The 19,592-nt window shown below is 43.8% G+C and overlaps 1 protein-coding gene across 1 annotated transcript; it reads left to right on the top strand.

Moving 5' to 3' along the window:
• The first annotated feature begins 1,241 nt into the window (after positions 1–1,241).
• Positions 1,242–4,028, top strand: LOC109772524 (large ribosomal subunit protein uL4z). Its single transcript, XM_020331197.4, has 2 exons — positions 1,242–2,459; positions 3,650–4,028. The coding sequence occupies exons 1-2, from the start codon at positions 1,359–1,361 to the stop codon at positions 3,761–3,763; spliced, it is 1,215 nt and encodes a 404-aa protein (XP_020186786.1). The 5' UTR covers positions 1,242–1,358; the 3' UTR covers positions 3,764–4,028.
• Positions 4,029–19,592: the final 15,564 nt, after the last annotated feature.

The raw sequence follows: 19,592 nt of genomic DNA, 5'->3' as shown, positions 1-19,592 counted from the left end.
GGTTTGAAGAACTGTTGAGAAGTTTAAAAAAAATCCCGTTTTTCAACTTTTGTTCACAAATTCAAATATGTTCGTGATTTTTCATAAAAAGTTCACAAGTTTAGATTTTAATTTTTGTTCACAAATTCCGAAAATGTGTTGGACTTTCAAAGGATGTTCCTACTTTCAAAATTTGTTCACAGATTCAAAAAATGTTAATGTTTTCAATATTTGTTCGCAAAATCAATAAATGTTCCGGGGATCTAAAAAACGTGCGCCATTGAATTTTTGTTCACAAATTTATAGAATTTTTCTGGAATTTCACATTGCAAATATGTTCATGAATAAAAAAAGCATGTTTCAAAAATGTGTTCACGAAGTCAAATATTGTTCAGGGAATTTCTAAAAAATGTTGCATTATTATTTTTTCTTGCTTTTTTTTCAAAAACTGTTTGCAGTTTCAAAAAATTGTTCATAATTCTAAAAAATGTTCTCACCTTGAAATTTGTTCCTTAAAAATAATAATTGGGTTTCACAAAAGGTTCTACTTTTTATAAATTTGTACAGAAATTAGAAAATGTTCGTGTTTCATAAAGTATTTACTTTTTTCAAAAAGAAAATCACACTTAAAATTTCAAAACAATTTTAATCTGTTTGCGGCTTATTGTTGATACACACTGGGCTGCCAATTTAGGCACCTAGTCGCAGTAAAGATGGTGGCTAGCGACGTTGTTCACTAGTAAGAGGGCCTCGAATTTGCGCTACCGGGTGTTTAAGTTTTGCCTCTATCGTTTACTTCTTTAAGCGTCGTGCTGCCTATCGAAGACTAGAACTCTGCCTGTCGCAGTGGCTAGCTCGGTGCGCAACCCGCTTCAAGGTCGCTTGTTCGAATCCCATTTGCCCGCGCGCTCCTTTTTTCAGTTGCAAAGAATTTGGTCTTTCTGAAAGAGAAGGTTTCTTTTGCACTGCACAGTTCTCAAAACAGTCTAGTCTAAGTTTTTAAGACTGTCCAATTTGTGTGATTCGTGAAAGGAACAGTTTTGCACTCAACCTGGCGAAACAGTGCAAACAGTAGAAACAATCCCCTTTAGATTATCTCACGAATCAATTCGTTCAAACACGTGCACCACTAGCTGTTAGTGCTCTCGGTAGTACATATACATACAGTATAAATGTATAATACACACACACACAAAAAGAAAAGCTCGCGCTAGCGAAACAGTCGAAGGAGCAGAAACACGAGCGCGGCCCACTAAGCCCACGAACTGGGCTCGCTATGCGAAACCCCAGCAACTGGACGCAGAACGCGTCACATATAAACTCCCACCTCCCCTCGCCCTCTCCAGCCTCTCCCCCTCCCCGCCGCCGCCGCCGCCGCCATGGCCACCACCGCGCGCCCGCTCGTCTCTGTCAAGGCCCTGGACGGGGACATGGCCACCGACGCGGCCGGCGTCCCGATGCCGCACGTCATGAAGGCGCCGATCCGCCCCGACGTCATCACCTTCGTCCACAGGCTCGTCTCCTGCAACAGCCGCCAGCCCTACGCCGTCTCCCGCAAGGCCGGTCACCAGACCTCGGCCGAGTCATGGGGCACGGGCCGCGCCGTCTCGCGTATCCCGCGTGTCGGCGGCGGCGGCACCCACCGCGCCGGCCAGGGAGCCTTCGGCAACATGTGCCGTGGCGGGCGCATGTTCGCGCCCACCCGGATCTGGCGCAAGTGGCACCGCCGCGTCAACGTCCGCCTCCGCCGCGTCGCCGTCGCCTCCGCCCTCGCCGCCACCGCCGTCCCGGCCATCGTCACCGCCCGCGGCCACCGCATCGAGTCCGTCCCCGAGTTCCCGCTCGTCGTCTCCGACTCGGCCGAGGGCATCGAGAAGACCGCCCAGGCCATCAAGGTCCTCAAGCAGCTGGGCGCCTACGCCGACGCCGAGAAGGCCAAGCAGTCCGTCGGCATCCGCCCCGGCAAGGGTAAGATGCGCAACCGCAGGTACATCAACCGCAAGGGCCCCCTCATCGTCTACGGCACCGAGGGCTCCAAGATCGTCAAGGCCTTCCGCAACCTCCCTGGTGTGGATGTTGCCAACGTCGAGCGCCTCAACCTGCTCGACCTTGCCCCTGGTGGCCACCTCGGCCGGTTTGTGATCTGGACCGAGTCTGCCTTCAAGAAGCTGGACGAGGTGTACGGCTCCTTTGAGGCGTCTTCCTCCAAGAAGAAGGGCTTCGTTCTCCCCAGGCCCAAGATGACCAACGCTGACCTTGGCCGCCTCATCAACTCTGATGAGGTCCAGTCTGTGGTGAAGCCCATCAACAAGGAGGTCAAGCGCAGGGAGGCCAGGAAGAACCCTCTGAAGAATGCTGCTGCCGTGCTCAAGCTCAACCCCTACTTCGGGACTGCCCGCAGGATGGCAGTTCTTGCTGAGGCAGCCCGTGTCAAGGCCAGGAAGGAGAAGATCAACTCCAAGAGGACCAAGCTCAGCGCGGTATGCTACTCCCCCTTCCCTGTGCCATCTGTTTCATATCTTATTACACATGATTACAGTTGGCTCGTAATACTCTTCAGCAATTGTTGAATGTTCGTACTAAGATTCGACTAAGTCTTTATGTGTAGCATGACTTGAATTCTGGAATGCCTGTATCGTGCATGGTTATTTCTGTTTATGATGATAACAGTTCTGTTCATTTCCATATGTTTGTACTGTTGTATGGAATGCCCGATTCATCAATAGGTTATGATTAGTTAGTTTGTGATGATAACAATTCTGGAATGCCTGATTCATATGATGATAACAATTCTGGAATACCTGATTCATCAATAGGTTCTGATTATATGTAAGCTGATTGTTATTTGCTAATTGCATGCCTAAAACCTGATATTATCTAGATAATTCAAGTTTATGATGCTTGCTATTCAAAGTGCCTTGTGTGGTTGTACGTTTGTACTGTTATATATGGAGCAAGCTCATCAATTGTGTAGTTTCTGTGTACTTCAGTTTGTAGTTGCATGTCTAATCTTCTGTATCCATAATGAAGGCGCCTGTCTTGATTTGTTAGTTTCTCTCGAGTATATTTGTTTTGTTAGCCTGATTCATCAGTATGGATGGTTGTGTTGCTCTAAGATGCATACATTCTTTATCTAAAGGAACACCATGTGCAATTTCTTTGATGGCATGCCACACTGAATATCTGAAGTATCCAATGTGATTGTTTTTTGCTTGTTGTATGCTATTTATCTCAGTTTGTCTTGAAGCTTGATCGCCTTTTTACTTGTCTTGTTTCTTTAGCACTGTATCTTCCTGAAGGACATGAACTGCGTGGTTTTGCTGTACTGAAAATCTGAGGCCGTATTGTTTAACATTAGTCATGACTGCATTTGAGACTCCAAGAGTAGGAAATTGTATGTGATCAATGTTATTGCTGGTTAATTAATACTCCCTCCGTCCCAAAATAAGTGTCTCAAGCTTAGTTCAAATTTCTACTAGAGCTAGTACAAAGTTGAGACACTTATTTTGGGATGGAGGGAGTAGCATTTCTTTTCATGTTTGGGTGCTTGGGATACTGTCGTTTTTCTGTTGCCCTTTCAAAAGTTGTCTGATATCTGATGTTTAAATTCCATATCCTGCATCTAGTATTTGTTATTCTCATACTGATGAAGGAACACTTGTTATTGTAGGAGGAGGCATCTAAGATCAAGGCTGCTGGGAAGGCCTGGTACCAGACCATGATCTCTGACAGCGACTACACCGAGTTCGACGTCTTCTCCAAGTGGCTTGGCGTCAGCCAGTGATCGTCTAGTTGAAGTAGTAGCAGTCTATCGTCCTACCTTAAGAGACCCTAAAGTATGATTTTGTGTCATGTTATCGTTTATCCGGAGTCTGAGACATCTTATGCTGTTTTGGTAGCTGTTTATCTCAAGTGTTTTATCTATGGACGCATTTTGCGAGACATGTTATATGGCATGCTTTATCGTCGTCGAGTTCTTAGTTCAGATTTTGAGTCGTGTTTTTCATATATACTCTGTTATGAATGCGATATAATTTTGGCATTGTGAAGTTTTGTGGTTGGCATACCCACAGTTTCTTTCTTGCACGGCTTGTTATGAATTTCTTTGCAACGTTTTTAGTCTACCGCATAGACGTTCAAGAGACACTGCTTTATCATTGTTGATTTTGTTCTGTGATAATGTGCCACTTGCAGGTTGTGTTTTCTCACCGCTTAAAACCTGATGGTGTTACTACTAGTAGATGTATAAAACAATTAGGTGTAGCAATTTCTTGCTGTTTCTGTCGAAACAATTTTCTAGGTGTAGTTGCTTTTAGGTTGAAAATAATGATAGCCTGTTCTGAGGATTGAGTTGTAGCATGCTTGTGCAGGAGCCCAAAAATATAAGAGCATTTAGCTCACTACTTTAATGATCCAACATGAACTTAAACACTAAGACATGTCTACAACAACACCCTGGTAGAAATTACCAGCGAACTCATGAACCATCCCCATTTGCTTGCATCTGCTACACTGCAGGTCCAGCAAACTGCAGGTTACCATAGCATTCTCTAGGGAAGTAGTTACCCAGAACAACTGAACTACATCTTTCTGGATAATTGTTGTACACGAGGCCTTTCATGCAGATCTGTGCACTCATTTTCCTTCAGAAAGGAATCAGCGAGACAGTCAGTTCTAACACTGACCATAGAAAGGATGCATTTCAAAGCTTGAATCATATGCTACCACACTATACGATTAGGCCAGTAAGGACTGTAGCTTATACTCACCTCATTCACTGTTAATCAATTTCAAATATTGGGAGACCATGCAAATTCTAATGCAAACGATGCAGTTCCCTCCACATTTTCTCATCCGGGCTTTTGGACCGGCAAAGGCAGTGTTAAACTACAAAACTACTAAACAAAAAAAATAGCAAACACTACAACCAATTATTTCAGCTACGCATGCAAGCCAAAAAATATTTGCACAACAATTGCACAAGATCATAAGACAGACACAGGGGCACAAATAAAGAAAGCTATAAATTCCGTAGCCTGAATGAGAGTGACTAATTTCTATAGTGGGGTGAGGGTGATTCAAACCTTCAATCTTGAAAATAAGAATTCACAGTTTTATCCCATTATTAGAGGGTCAGAGGAGATACTTTTGTGTCTATAAAATCCAGGATGCATGGACTATGCATAATGTGTGGCATATGCATAGCTGGAGTCAAGACTATGCAATTGGCAGGAATCGGCAAATTAGTAATTTTGCTAGTTGCCAAGGAAATTGAAATTAGGAAGAAAACCAAGATTATGTAATTAAAGATTTGAGAAAATGTAGTTGAAGATCCCATAGACCAGATCAAATTAGCCATTAGAAGAGTGAACGCTTTTTGTCTTCAATCCAGGAATATGAGCTACTTGAGTTAAAAGTACACAATCAGCAAGAATCATCAAATTAGCCAGACTGTTTTGCTCGTTGTCAAATTAAAACCAGGAGTTCTCCAGCAAACCAAGAAGATGCATTGAATTGAAGATATGTAATCCAGATCCCACTAGCGAAGCACCAATGAGAAGAACATCATTTTCTAAAAATCAATTCCATACCACCAAACCGAAATCATAATTAGTGGAGATGACAGTAATCTAAGACATCAAGAGTAGAGTGTTCAGGGCAAACTATTTGTCCAAGCTTCCAGTTCAGAAGCTTCAACTCTCCATTGTTTTAGTATATGGCAATAATTCCTTAGCCTCTTTCTGCATATCGAGACATCAACGTTACCCAACTACAAGTCAAGTGAGAGAGCCAGCAAACAACTAGATGGGATCTTTCTTTATCACTGAAGTTAAAAATCTGTGCACATAAAAAATTGATTGTGTGTCATAAGATGATCCTAAAGAACTGACCAGGAAAATAGTTAAATGAACAAACCAAGTGTGGACAAGAAAATGTAGAATAGTAGATTGACAAATCTTTTACCGCATTCAGAGCTCATGTACAAGGTGATAAATTTGCAAGCTAAAGATAAAATTATAGATACAATCAGCCTAATATTAAAACCCAACTTCCGGAAACAGTATGTCAACCAAGTAGTAACCTATAGCCAAATCAAAATTTGATAATCTGCTATACAAACTTTGAGTATGAACTGATATTTCCATTGTTGAATCCTTGTTTGAGACTAAAGGAACCTCCAGTTAGGACATCGTTACTTCTAGCATTTTGTTGATTCAGAGCAAAAGCTGAGATCATATTCCGTCCAAACCACATGCAAGCTGAAGCAGATGTCGTAATCAGTAGGATGGCGCAACAGAAACCAAGTGATAAGATGCTTCATGATGGTTGGAAGAACCAGATGTGCACACTACTAACTCCAAACTACCACTGAATGCAAGTCAAAACTGAAAGCTGCCACAAATACCAAATCAAGTAATATGCTTCAGGATCAGGGTTAATCAGAAGTCAAAACCGCCCGAGCTTCATCAAGTCTACACAGCAACTGACGTTTTGATAGACTTTCCAACTCTACAATCTTCCAATAAAACCTCCAACATTGCCGATCAATGAACAACCCAAATATAATCGGCATACTTAGAAATTTCTTCAAGGAAAGTCAGACCATAATTAGAACTGGACACTGAGTCAAAACAAGGATGCAACATAGGTATAAGTTTGTGGTTGTAGGAGACTCCTCTATCCAGAACGAATTTCCCAAACAAGCTTTTACTTCCTCCGTTCTGATTTACTCGTCGTGGTTTTAGTTCAAAGTTGAACTAAAACCACGACGAGTAAATCGGAACGGAGGGAGTAGAACTCTTCACCTCCGCGGATCAGTTTTGAAAGCTAATTTTTCTAGCTAACTAAATAGAATGCAATTTCAAAAAAATTCATAATATTGAAGCCAAAAGATGCAAAGTTAATAATGATAGTGCAACTTATTTGTGGCACTGCCGTTTAGGTCATATTGGTGTAAAGCGCATGAAGAAACTCAATGCTGATGGGCTTTTAAAATCACTTGATTATGAATCACTTGATGCTTGCGAACCATGCCTCATGGGCAAGATGACTAAGACTCCGTTCTCCGAAACAATGGAGCGAGCTACAGACTTGTTGGAAATAATACATACTGATGTATGCGGTCCAATGAGTGTTGAGGCTCGCGGCGGGTATCGTTATTTTCTGACCTTCACAGATGATTTGAGCAGATATGGGTATATCTACTTGATGAAACATAAGTCTGAAACATTTGAAAAGTTCAAAGAATTTCAGAGTGAAGTGGAAAATCATCGCAACAAGAAAATAAAGTTTCTATGATCTGATCGTGGAGGTGAATATTTGAGTTACGAGTTTGGTCTTCATTTGAAACAATGCGGAATAGTTTCGCAACTCACGCCACCCAGAACACCACAGCGTAATGGTGTGTCCGAACGTCGTAACCGCACTTTATTAAATATGGTGCGATCTATGATGTCTCTTACTGATTTACCGCTATCGTTTTGGGGTTATGCTTTAGAGACGGCTGCATTCACGTTAAATAGGGCACCATCTAAATCCGTTGAGATGACACCATATGAACTGTGGTTTTGGTAAGAAACCCAAGTTGTTGTTTCTTAAAGTTTGGGGTTGCGATACTTATGTGAAAAAGCTTCAACCTGATAAGCTCGAATCCAAATCGGAGAAATGTGTCTTCATAGGATACCCAAAGAAAACTGTAGGGTACACCTTCTATCACAGATCCGAAGGCAAGATTTTCATTGGTAAGATCCTTTCTAGAGAAGGAGTTTCTCTCGAAAGAAGTGAGTGGGAGGAAAGTAGAACTTGATGAGGTAATTGTACCTGCTCCCTTATTGGAAAGTAGTTCATCACAGAAATCAGTTCCAGTGATTCCTACACCAATTAGTGAGGAAGCTAATGATGATGATCATGAAGCTTCTGATCAAGTTACTACCGAACCTTGTAGGTCAACCAGAGTAAGATCCGCACCAGAGTGGTACGGCAATCCGGTTCTGGACGTCATGTTACTTGACCATGACGAACCTACGAACTATGAGGAAGCGATGATGAGCCCAGATTCCACGAAATGGCTTGAGGCCATGAAATCTAAGATGGGATCCATGTATGAGAACAAAGTGTGGACTTTGGTTGACTTGCCCGATGATCGACAAGCCATAGAGAATAAATGAATCTTCAAGAAGAAGACTGACGCTGACGGTAATGTTACTGTCTACAAAGCTCGACTTGTTGTGAAAGGTTTTCGACAAGTTCAAGGAGTTGACTACGATGAGACTTTCTCACCAGTAGCGATGCTTAAGTATGTCCGAATCATGTTAGAAATTGCCGCATTTTATGATTATGAAATTTGGTAAATGGATGTCAAAACTGCATTCGTGAATGGATTTCTGGAAGAAGAGTTGTATATGATGCAACCAAAAGGTTTTGTCGATCCAAAGGGTGCTAACAAAGTGTGCACGCTCCAGTGATCCATTTATGGACTGGTGCAAGCCTCTCGGAGTTGGAATAAACATTTTGATAGTGTGATCAAAGCATATGGTTTTATACAAACTTTTGGAGAAGCCTGTATTTACAAGAAAGTGAGTGGGAGCTCTGTAGCATTTCTAATATTATATGTGGATGACATATTGCTGATTGGAAATGATATAGAATTTCTGTATAGCATAAAAGGATACTTGAATAAGAGTTTTTCTATGAAAGACCTCAGTGAAGCTGCATACATATTGGGCATCAAGATCTATAGAGATAGATCAAGACGCTTAATTGGACTTTCACATAGCACATACCTTGATAAGATTTTGAAGAAGTTCAAAATGGATCAGTCAAAGAAAGGGTTCTTGCTTGTATTACAAGGTGTGAAGTTGAGTGAGATTCAATGCCCGACCACTGCAGAAGATAGAGAGAAAATGAAAGTCATTCCCTATGCCTCAGCCATAGGTTCTATCATGTATGCAATGTTGTGTACCAGACCTGATGTGTGCCTTGCTATAAGTACAGTAGGGAGGTACTAAAGTAATCCAGCAGTGGATCACTGGACAGCGGTCAAGAACATCCTGAAATACCTGAAAATGACTAAGGATATGTTTCTCGTTTATGGAGGTGACAAAGAGCTCGTTGTAAATGGTTACGTCGATGCAAGCTTTGACACTGATCCGGATGACTGTAAGTCTCAACCCAGATACGTATTTATATTGAATGGTGGAGCTGTCAGTTGGTGCAGTTCCAAACAAAGCGTCGTGGCGGGATCTACGTGTGAAGCGGAATACATACTGCTTCAGAATCAGCAAATGAAGGAGTCTGGATGAAGGAGTTCATATCCGATCTAGGTGTCATACCTAGTGCATCGGGTCCAGAAAATCTTTTGTGACAATACTGGTGCAATTGTCTTGGCAAAGAAATCCAGATTTCATAAGAAGACCAAGCACATCAAGAGACGCTTCAATTCCATCCGTCATCAAGTGTCGGAAGGGGACATAGAGATTTGCAAGATACATACGGATCTGAATGTTGCAGACCCGTTGACTAAGCCTCTCTCACAAGCAAAACATGATCAGCACCAATACTCCATGGGTGTTAGAATCATTACTATGTAATCTAGATTAGTGACTCTAGTGCAAGTGGGAGACTGAAGGAAATGTGCCTTAGAGGCAATAATAAAGTTGTTATTTACATTTCCTTATATCATGATAAATATTTATTATTCATACTAGAATTGTATTAACCGGAAACTTAGTACATGTGTGAATACATAGACAAATAGAGTGTCCCTAGTATGCCTCTACTTGACTAGCTTGTTTATCAAAGATGGTTATGTTTCCTAGCCGCAGACATTTAGATCCGTATGTATCTTGCAAATTTCTATGTCTCCCTCCTTGACTTGATCGCGGATGGAATTGAAGCGTCTCTTGATGTGTTTGGTTATCTTGTGAAATCTGGATTCCTTCGCCAAGGCAATAGCTCCAGTATTGTCACAAAAGATTTTCAATGGACCCGATGCACTAGGTATTACACCTAGATCGGATATGAACTCCTTCATCCAGACTCCTTCATTTGCTGCTTCCGAAGCAGCTATGTACTCCGCTTCACACGTAAATCCCGCCAGGACGCTCTGCTTGGAACTGCACCAACTGACAGCTCCACTATTCAATATAAATATGTATCCGGTTTGAGACTTAGAGTCATCCGGATCAGTGTCAAAGCTTGCATCGATGTAACCATTACAACGAGCTCTTTGTCACCTCCATAAACGAGAAACATATCCTTAGTCCTTTTCAGGTATTTCAGGATGTTCTTGACCGCTGTCCAGTGATCCACTCCTGGATTACTTTGGTACCTCCCTGCTAAACTAATAGCAAGGCACACATCATGTCTGGTACACAGCATTGCATACATGATGGAACCTATGGCTGAGGCATAGGGAATGACTTTCATTTTCTCTCTATCTTGTGCAGTGGTCGGGCATTGAGTCTGACTCAACTTCACACCTTGTAACACAGGCAAGAACCCTTTCTTTGACTGATCCATTTTGAACTTATTCAAAACTTTATCAAGGTATGTGCTTTGTGAAAGTCCAATTAAATGTCTTGATCTATCTCTATAGATCTTGATGCCCAATATATAAGAAGCTTCACCGAGGTCTTTCACTGAAAAATTCTTATTCAAGTATCCTTTTATGCTATTCAGAAATTCAGTATCATTTCCGATCAACAATATGTCATCCACATATAATATCAGAAATGCTACAGAGCTCCCACTCACTTTATTGTAAATACAGACTTCTCTAAAAGTCTGTATAAAACCATATGCTTTGATCACACCATCAAAGCGTATATTCCAATTCCGAGAGTCTTGCACCAGTCCATAAATGGATCGCTGGAGCTTGCACACTTAGTTAGCACCTTTTGGGTCGACAAAACCTTCTGGTTGCATCATATACAACTCTTCTTTAAGATATCCATTAAGGGATGCAGTTTTGACATCCATTTGTCAAATTTCATAATCATAAAATGCAGCAATTGCTAACATGATTCAGACAAACTTAAGCATCGCTACGGGTGAGCAGGTCTCATCGTAGTCAACTCCTTGAACTTGTCGAAAACCTTTCGCAACAAGTCGAGCTTTGTAGACAGTAATATTACCGTCAGCGTTAGTCTTCTTCTTGAAAATCCATTTATTCTCTATGACTTGCCGATCATCGGGCAAGTCAACCAAAGTCCACGCTTTGTTCTCATACATGGATCCCATCTCAAATTTCATGGTCTCAAGCCATTTCGCGAAATCTGGGCTCATCATCGCTTCCTCATAGTTCGTAGGTTCGTCATGGTCAAGTAACATGACTTCCAAAATAGGATTACCGCACCACTCTGGTGCGGATCTTACTCTGGTTGACCTACGAGGTTCGGTTGTAACTAGATCAGAAGTTTCATGATCATCATCATTAGCTTGCTCACTAATTGGTGTAGGAATCACTGGAACTGACTTCTGTGATGAACTACTTTCCAATTCGGGAGAAGGTACAATTACCTCATCAAGTTCTACTTTCCTCCCACTCACTTCTTTCGAGAGAAACTCCTTCTCTAGAAAGGATCCATTCTTAGCAACGAATATCTTGCCTTCGGATCTGTGATAGAAGGTGTACCCAACAGTCTCCTTTGGGTATCCTATGAAGACACAGTTCTCCGATTTGGGTTTGAGCTTATCAGGTTGAAGCTTTTTCACATAAGCATCGCAGCCCCAAACTTTAAGAAACGACAACTTGGGTTTCTTGCCAAACCACAGTTCATAAGGTGTCGTCTCAACGGATTTAGATGGTGCCCTATTTAACGTGAATGCAGCCGTCTCTAAAGCATAACCCCAAAATGATAGCGGTAAATCAGTAAGAGACATCATAGATCGCATCATATCTAATAAAGTATGATTATGACGTTCGGACACACCATTACGTTGTGGTGTTTCAGGTGGCGTGAGTTCTAAAACTATTCCACATTGTTTCAAATGAAGATCAAACTCATAACTCAAATATTCACCTCCACGATCAGATCGTAGAAACTTAATTTTCTTGTTACGATGATTTTCCACTTCACTCTAAAATTCGTTGAACTTTTCAAATGTTTCAGACTTATGTTTCATCAAGTAGATATACCCATATCTTCTCAAATCATCTGTGAAGGTAAGAAAATAACGATACCCGCCGCGAGCCTCAACACTCATCGGACCGCATACATCAGTATGTATTATTTCCAATAAGTCAGTTGGTCGCTCCATTGTTCCAAAAGCCCATCAGCATGAAGTTTCTTCATGCGTTTTATACCAATATGACCTAAACGGCAGTGCCACAAATAAGTTGCACTATCATTATTGAACTTATATCTTTTGGTTTCAATACTATGAATATGTGTATCACTACTATTGAGATTCAACAAAAATAGACCACTCATCAAGGGTGCATGACCATAAAAGATATTACTCATATAAATAGAACAACTATTATTCTCTGATTTAAATGAATAACCGTCATCAAACAAGATCCAGATATAATGTTAATGCTTAACGCTGGCACCAAATAACAATTATTTAGGTCTAATTCTAATCCTGAAGGTAGATGTAGAGGTAGCGTGCCGACGGCGATCACATCGACTTTGGAACCATTTCCCACGCGCATCGTCACCTCGTCCTTAGCCAATCTTTGTTTAATCTGTAGCCCCTGTTTCGAGTTGCAAATATGAGCACCAGAACCAGTATCGAATACCTAGGTGCTACTACGAGCATTAGTAAGGTACACATCAATAACATGTATATCAAATATACCTTTCACTTTGCCATCCTTCTTATCCGCCAAATACTTGGGGCAGTTCCGCTTCCAGTGACCAGTTCCTTTGTAGTAGAAGCACTCAGTCTCCGGCTTAGGTCCAGACTTGGGCTTCTTCACTTGAGCAGCAACTTGCTTGCCGTTCTTCTTGAAGTTCCGTTTCTTTCCTTTGCCCTTCTTCTTGAAACTAGTGGTCTTGTTAACCATCAACACTTGATGCTCCTTCTTGATTTCTACCTCCGCAGCCTTTAGCATCGCGAAGAGCTCGGGAATTGCTTATCCATCCGTTGCATATTATAGTTCATCACGAAGCTTTTGTAGCTTGGTGGGAGTGATTGAAGAACTCTGTCAATGACACTATCATCAGGAAGATTAACTCCCAGTTGAGTCAAGTGGTTGTGGTACCCAGACATTCTGAGTATATGTTCACTGACAGAACTATTCTCCTCCATCTTGCAGCTGTAGAACTTATTGGAGACTTCATATCTCTCAATCCGGGCATTTGCTTGAAATATTAACTTCAACTCCTGGAACATCTCATATGCTCCATGACGTTCAAAACTTCGTTGAAGTCCCGGTTCTAAGCCGTAAAGCATGGCACACTGAACTACGAGTAGTCATCAACACGCGACTGCCAGGCATTCACAATGTCTGCAGTTGCTGGCACGGGTGGTACACCTAACGATGCTTCCAGGACGTAATTCTTCTGTGCAGCAATGAGGATAATCCTCAAGTTACGGACCCAGTCCGTGTAGTTGCTACCATCATCTTTCAACTTAGCTTTCTCTAGAAACGCATGAAAATTCAAGGGAACGGTAGCACGGGCCATTGATCTACAACAACATAGACATGCAAAATACTATCCGATACTAAGTTCATGATAAATTAAAGTTCAGTTAATCATATTACTTAAGAACTCCCACTTAGATAGACATCTCTCTAGTCATCTAAATGATCATGTGATCCATATCAACTAAACCATGTCCAATCATCACGTGAGATGGAGTAGTTTTCAATGGTGAACATCACTATGTTGATCATATCTACTATATGATTCATGTTCGACCTTTCGGTCTCAGTGTTCCGAGGCCATATCTGCATATGCTAGGCTCGTCAAGTTTAACCCGAGTATTCTGCGTGTGCAAAACTGGCTTGCACCCGTTGTATGTGAACGTAGAGCTTATCACACCCGATCATCACGTGGTGTCTCGGCACGACGAACTGTAGCAACAGTGCATACTCAGGGAGAACACTTATACCTTGAAATTTAGTGAGAGATCATCTTATAATGCTACCGTCGTACTAAGCAAAATGAGATGCATAAAGGATAAACATCACATGCAATCAAAATAAGTGATATGATATGGCCATCATCATCTTGTGCCTTTGATCTCCATCTCTAAAGCACTGCCATGATCACCATTGTCACCGGCTTGACACCTTGATCTCCATCGTAGCATCGTTGTCGTCTCGCCAACTATTGCTTCTATGATTATCGCTACCGCTTAGTGATAAAGTAAAGCAATTACATGGCGATTGCATTTCATACAATAAAGCGACAACCATATGGCTCCTGCCAGTTGCCGATAACTGTTACAAAACATGATCATCTCATACAACAATTTATATCTCATGACGTCTTGACCATATCACATCACAGCAAGCCCTGCAAAAACAAGTTAGACGTCCTCTACTTTGTTGTTGCAAGTTTTACGTGGCTGCTACGGGCTTCTAGCAAGAACCGTTCTTACCTACGCATCAAAACCACAATGATTTTTCGTCAAGTGTGCTGTTTTAACCTTCAACAAGGACCGGGCATAGTCAAACTCGATTCAACTAAAGTTGGAGAAACAGACAACCGCTAGCCACCTGTATGCGAAGCACGTCGCTAGAACCAGTCTCATGAACGCGGTCATGTAATGTCGGTCCGGGCCGCTTCATCCAACAATACCGCCGAATCAAAGTAAGACGTTGCTGGTAAGCAGTATGACTTTTATCGCCCACAACTCTTTGTGTTCTACTCGTGCATATAACATCTACGCATAGACATGGCTCGGATGCCACTGTTGGGAACGTAGTATTTCAAAAAATTTACCTACGATCACGCAAGATCTATCTATGAGATGCATAGCAACGAGCGGGGAGAGTGTGTCCACGTACCCTTGTAGACCGAAAACGGAAGAGTTTAGCAACGCGGTTGATGTAGTCGAACGTCTTCGCGATCCAACCGATCCAAGCACCGAATGTACGGCACCTCCGCGTTCAGCACACGTTCAGCTCGATGACGTCCCTCGATCTCTTGATCCAGTTGAGGACGAGGGAGAGTTTCGTCAGCACGACGGCGTGGCGACGGTGATGATGAAGTTACCGGCGCAGGGCTTCGCCTAAGCACTACGACGATATGCCGAGGTGTGTAACTATGGAGGGGGGCACCGCACACGGCTAAGAGAAGACTTGGTCTCTCTTTGGGGTGCCCCCTCCCAGTATATAAAGGGGGGGGGGGAGGAGAGGTGGCCGGACCAAGGGGGGGCGCGCCATAAGGGGGAGTCCTACTTGGACTCCCGGTCCACGTAGGATTCGCCCCCCCCTTTCCTATTCCCAATAGGAGAAGGGGGGAAGGAGGAGGATGAGAGAAGGAAAGTGGGGCGCCCCCCCAACCCTAGTCCAATTTGGTTTGGGCTTGGGGTGGCGCGCGCCACCACCTGGCTGCTGCCTCCTCTCTCCACTATGGCCCATGAAGGCCCATTAACTCCCCAGGGGGGTTCCGGCAACCCCCGGTACTCCGGAAAATGTCCGAACCTTTCCGAAACCATTCCGGTGTCCAAACATAACCTTCCAATATATCAATCTTTATGTCTCGACCATTTCGAGACTCCTCGTCATGTCCGTGATCTCATCCGGGACTCCGAACAAACTTCGGTACATCAAATCACATAACTCATAATACAAATCGTCATCGAATGTTAAGCGTGCGGACCCTACGGGTTCGAGAACTATGTAGACATGACCGAGACACATCTCCAGTCAATAACCAATAGCGGAACCTGGATGCTCATATTGGCTCCTACGTATTCTACGAAGATCTTTATTGGTCAAACCGCATAACAACATATGTTGTTCCCTTTGTCATCGGTATGTTACTTGCCCGAGATTCGATCGTCGGTATCATCATACCTAGTTCAATATCGTTACCGGCAAATCTCTTTACTCGTTCCATAATGCATCATCCCGTGACTAACTCATTAGTCACATTGCTTGCAAGGCTCATAGTGATGTGCATTACCGAGAGGGCCAGAGTACCTCTCCAATACACGGAGTGACAAATCCTAATCTCGATCTATGCCAACTCAACAAACACCATTGGAGACACCTGTAGAGCATCTTTATAATCACCCAGTTACGTTGTGACGTTTGATAGCACACAAGGTGTTCCTCCGGTATTCGGGAGTTGCATAATCTCATAGTCAGAGGAACATGTATAAGTCATGAAGAAAGCAATAACAATAAAACTAAACGATAAATATGCTAACCTAACGGATGGGTCTTGTCCATCACATCATTCTCTAATGATGTGATCCCGTTCATCAAATGACAACACATGTCTATGGCCAGGAAACTTAACCATCTTTGATTAACGAGCTAGTCTAGTAGAGGCATACTAGGGACACTCTGTTTGTCTATGTATTCACACATGTACTAAGTTTCCGGTTAATACAATTCTAGCATGAATAATAAACATTTATCATGATATAAGGAAATATAAATAACAACTTTATTATTGCCTCCAGGGCATATTTCTTCAGCAGGGGCGCCATATCCCGGTGCGGGGTGGGTTGGGGCGACTATGCGCGTAGGTCTGCGGTGGTAGCGCCGCCGGAGGGAGGCCGGGACGGCGACATGGGTGGAGGTCGGCCGGAGCGGCGCGCGGTCGGTGCAAGCAGAGGCGTCCACCGTTGGACGAGAGTTGTGGATGGGACTCTGACGGATGGGTCCTACATCCAACTTAACAGTCAATGATGTTTGGGTTGACTTTTAGTGCCACATGGACCTAACGAGCGGGCCCGACATGTCATAAATTGGTTTAATTTGTCCTAAATCGGTCATTTAAGTTTATTGAGAAAATTAGCAAGAAAAGTGGTATATTTTTGGGGCGCACAAGAAATATTGTGGCAATTGTGTATGACAACTTCAAATGTGGTGGTTTTTTGCAATTCACTCACCATAACCAATCAAAATAACCATGGACAGTAAAGCAAACCTCAATCCTTCGATTCATCACTCCACAACATCCTGCATCTCAAGGAGCACAAACACATACCACAAGCGAGATCAGTTGTTACAACGAGAACCAGCTCACCTCATATTGAGGGACAACCATACTGACGAGCCATTAGACAAAGACAAACCTTGCAACGTGACCGTGGCGCCTTCGTGCTCGAAGGTGAGCGTCTTTTCTAGCCGGTGGCAGTTCATAGGACTGAAATATACAACACATAGCACAGGATTACAAACGTTAAGTAAACTACCCCAACCGAGGGCGTTCAGATCATGCACACAGCCAACACCAACGACCTATGACCACCCAGGGATCCTCCCCCCTCTCCACACCGGTCATCGGCGATAAGGTACGTCAACCCTAGTAAGGAAGATGCCCACGACACCAGTCGTGATCACTTTGGATCGCGAGAAGTAGCGCTACCCGTTATGACCTGCGCCGCCGGATACCTAGGTTAGCCGCCGCATCAAATAACGGAGCGGCCGTGCACACAACTGACGGCAACCGACGCTAGATTAACCCTAGACAGAAGAAACCCACTTTAGCCGCCGTGATCACTTTGTATCACGACGAGCAGCACTACCAGAACAAGATCCGTGATGTGGCCTAGGCCGCCAGAAAGTTAGGTTACCCGCCCCGCTAGGTTAACCACTACCACGAAAACGGCGACAGTTCGTTTGATGTTGCCGCGAGCGAGACAAATGTGGGAAAACTGGATGCGGCACCTGCTAGCGCTGGAGGTTCACGACGGTGCCGCGCGCGCTCTCGGACGAGATCGCCGCCGCCGATATTCGTAGAGAACCTCAACGGAATGATGGAGAAGCTGCGTGATTAATCTTTTTTTCGGGAAGGGCACCATATACATACATATGGGTTACACGGGGCTTGGATATGGGCTATGACGGACCGGAGAAAAAAATATCTGACGGGGTCACGAATACCCCTAAAAAATTGAGTTAGGGGGGAGCACTGAAGCAGGGCTCCTCGTATTAACTGATGACGACGGACCTCGTTGATCGCGGAACACAGAGCCGGAAGGGCGATAGACGTTCAATTCAACTCAAAATCTGACTGGTATGTAACTTTATGCGTGAGTGCCAACCAGCGTGCAATGCGACCACCTATCTAGACGGATGTGGGATTGTCATCAAGCATCGCACCAAGCCTTATCTGGATAGATTTTTAAATCGATGAATGAAGTCAAATCATCTTCTCGTTGTCGTTGTCCATTCCGGGCAGAGGGAGAAGGCATCCAAGGCGAACGAATGCTCACATTTTAAGGCCAGAAACAATTCATCAGAAAGAAACTACAGTAGTAATAACCTGCAAGACGCTAAACCAGCCTGGTGTTGTTGTAGACTTGTTTTCTTGTCTTAAATTAGGCTTAGGGTGAAGCGTCAGATGATAATATTAGCTTAGCTTAAACACACCAACGAGGAAAGCTGTCGCACAATTGTCACACCAGAAAGCAACCTCGCTTAGCGAGACGCAGCATTGTTCTCGTCGCCAATTCTCCCAGGAGAACGTGAAGCATACATACCCTTGGCCTGGGTGGGTAGCAGTACACTGCACGAAAGCACTTCACGCGTGTTTCACTTGGTGATAATAATTTTTTCCATCACGCAATTGCTCCCCCCCCCCCCCCCCCCCCCCTCTAATTTCAATCTTAAGTTGCTAGGCACACATACCATGTGCTACCATGAATTATGTAAGTGTTGCGGTGTGTGTGCGCGCGCGTGGCGGGGAGGGGTTGCGTTGCTTTGACGGTGGTCACTGCTGTGAGGCGTGGGCATGAGCCTTCGGGGCACAATGGACTCCGTCGCTGGCCTCTCTTAGGGCCTGTTCGACAATCATCTGGCTCCACAAAATACAGGAGTACACGGAGCGCCACTTTGGCCACTCCACGAAAATAGGCTGCGGGCCGCTCCCGCTCCGGCCGCTCCAGGAGCGGAGAGCTGCCGAACAGGCCCTTAGACAATGTCTTCCTTGGTCGGGTCCGAATGATTCCCGCCTTCCACTTGTCATTTCGTCGGCGCTTTTGATGGATGGTGCGTAGATCTAGTTGGGATGATATTATGGTCCTTCTCTCAAGGTGTCCGGCTTCGGTTGTGATGCAGCCTTCGTGCTCTTCGAGTTTAGCTAGTTGCTCGTTCGAGGGCTGAGCACCCCTTGTCCTGCTCGTTCCCACACGTTATGTGGTGCCCCTCCCCCCTCTCCTTTACCTCGTCAACGTTATCTCCTACGGAGTACCTATCAATGAAATGATACACAATCTTTACGTATTTGCGAGAAAAAAAGTGAGACACCACCCTGCTCATCTTTAGGAGAAGCGAGACAAAAATATTTTAGCCTGCTTTTTCATATAACTAGGCCAATAGATTCTGGTCTTTGCGAATTGCAAAGAGCACATCATCGACGTCGTTTCTCGCAAAATCAATGGTAAGGTGTTCCGAATTCGTGACCCGACCCGACCCGACAGGCGGGACCTTCAGCTAGCTAGACTCCCCAACCCGTGCCATTCCTCGGCATTTT

The sequence above is a fragment of the Aegilops tauschii genome, chromosome 5 (genome assembly GCF_002575655.3).
Source record: "Aegilops tauschii subsp. strangulata cultivar AL8/78 chromosome 5, Aet v6.0, whole genome shotgun sequence".
In the NCBI taxonomy this organism is placed as follows: domain Eukaryota; kingdom Viridiplantae; phylum Streptophyta; class Magnoliopsida; order Poales; family Poaceae; genus Aegilops; species Aegilops tauschii.
This window is presented reverse-complemented; position numbering and strand designations above follow the sequence as displayed.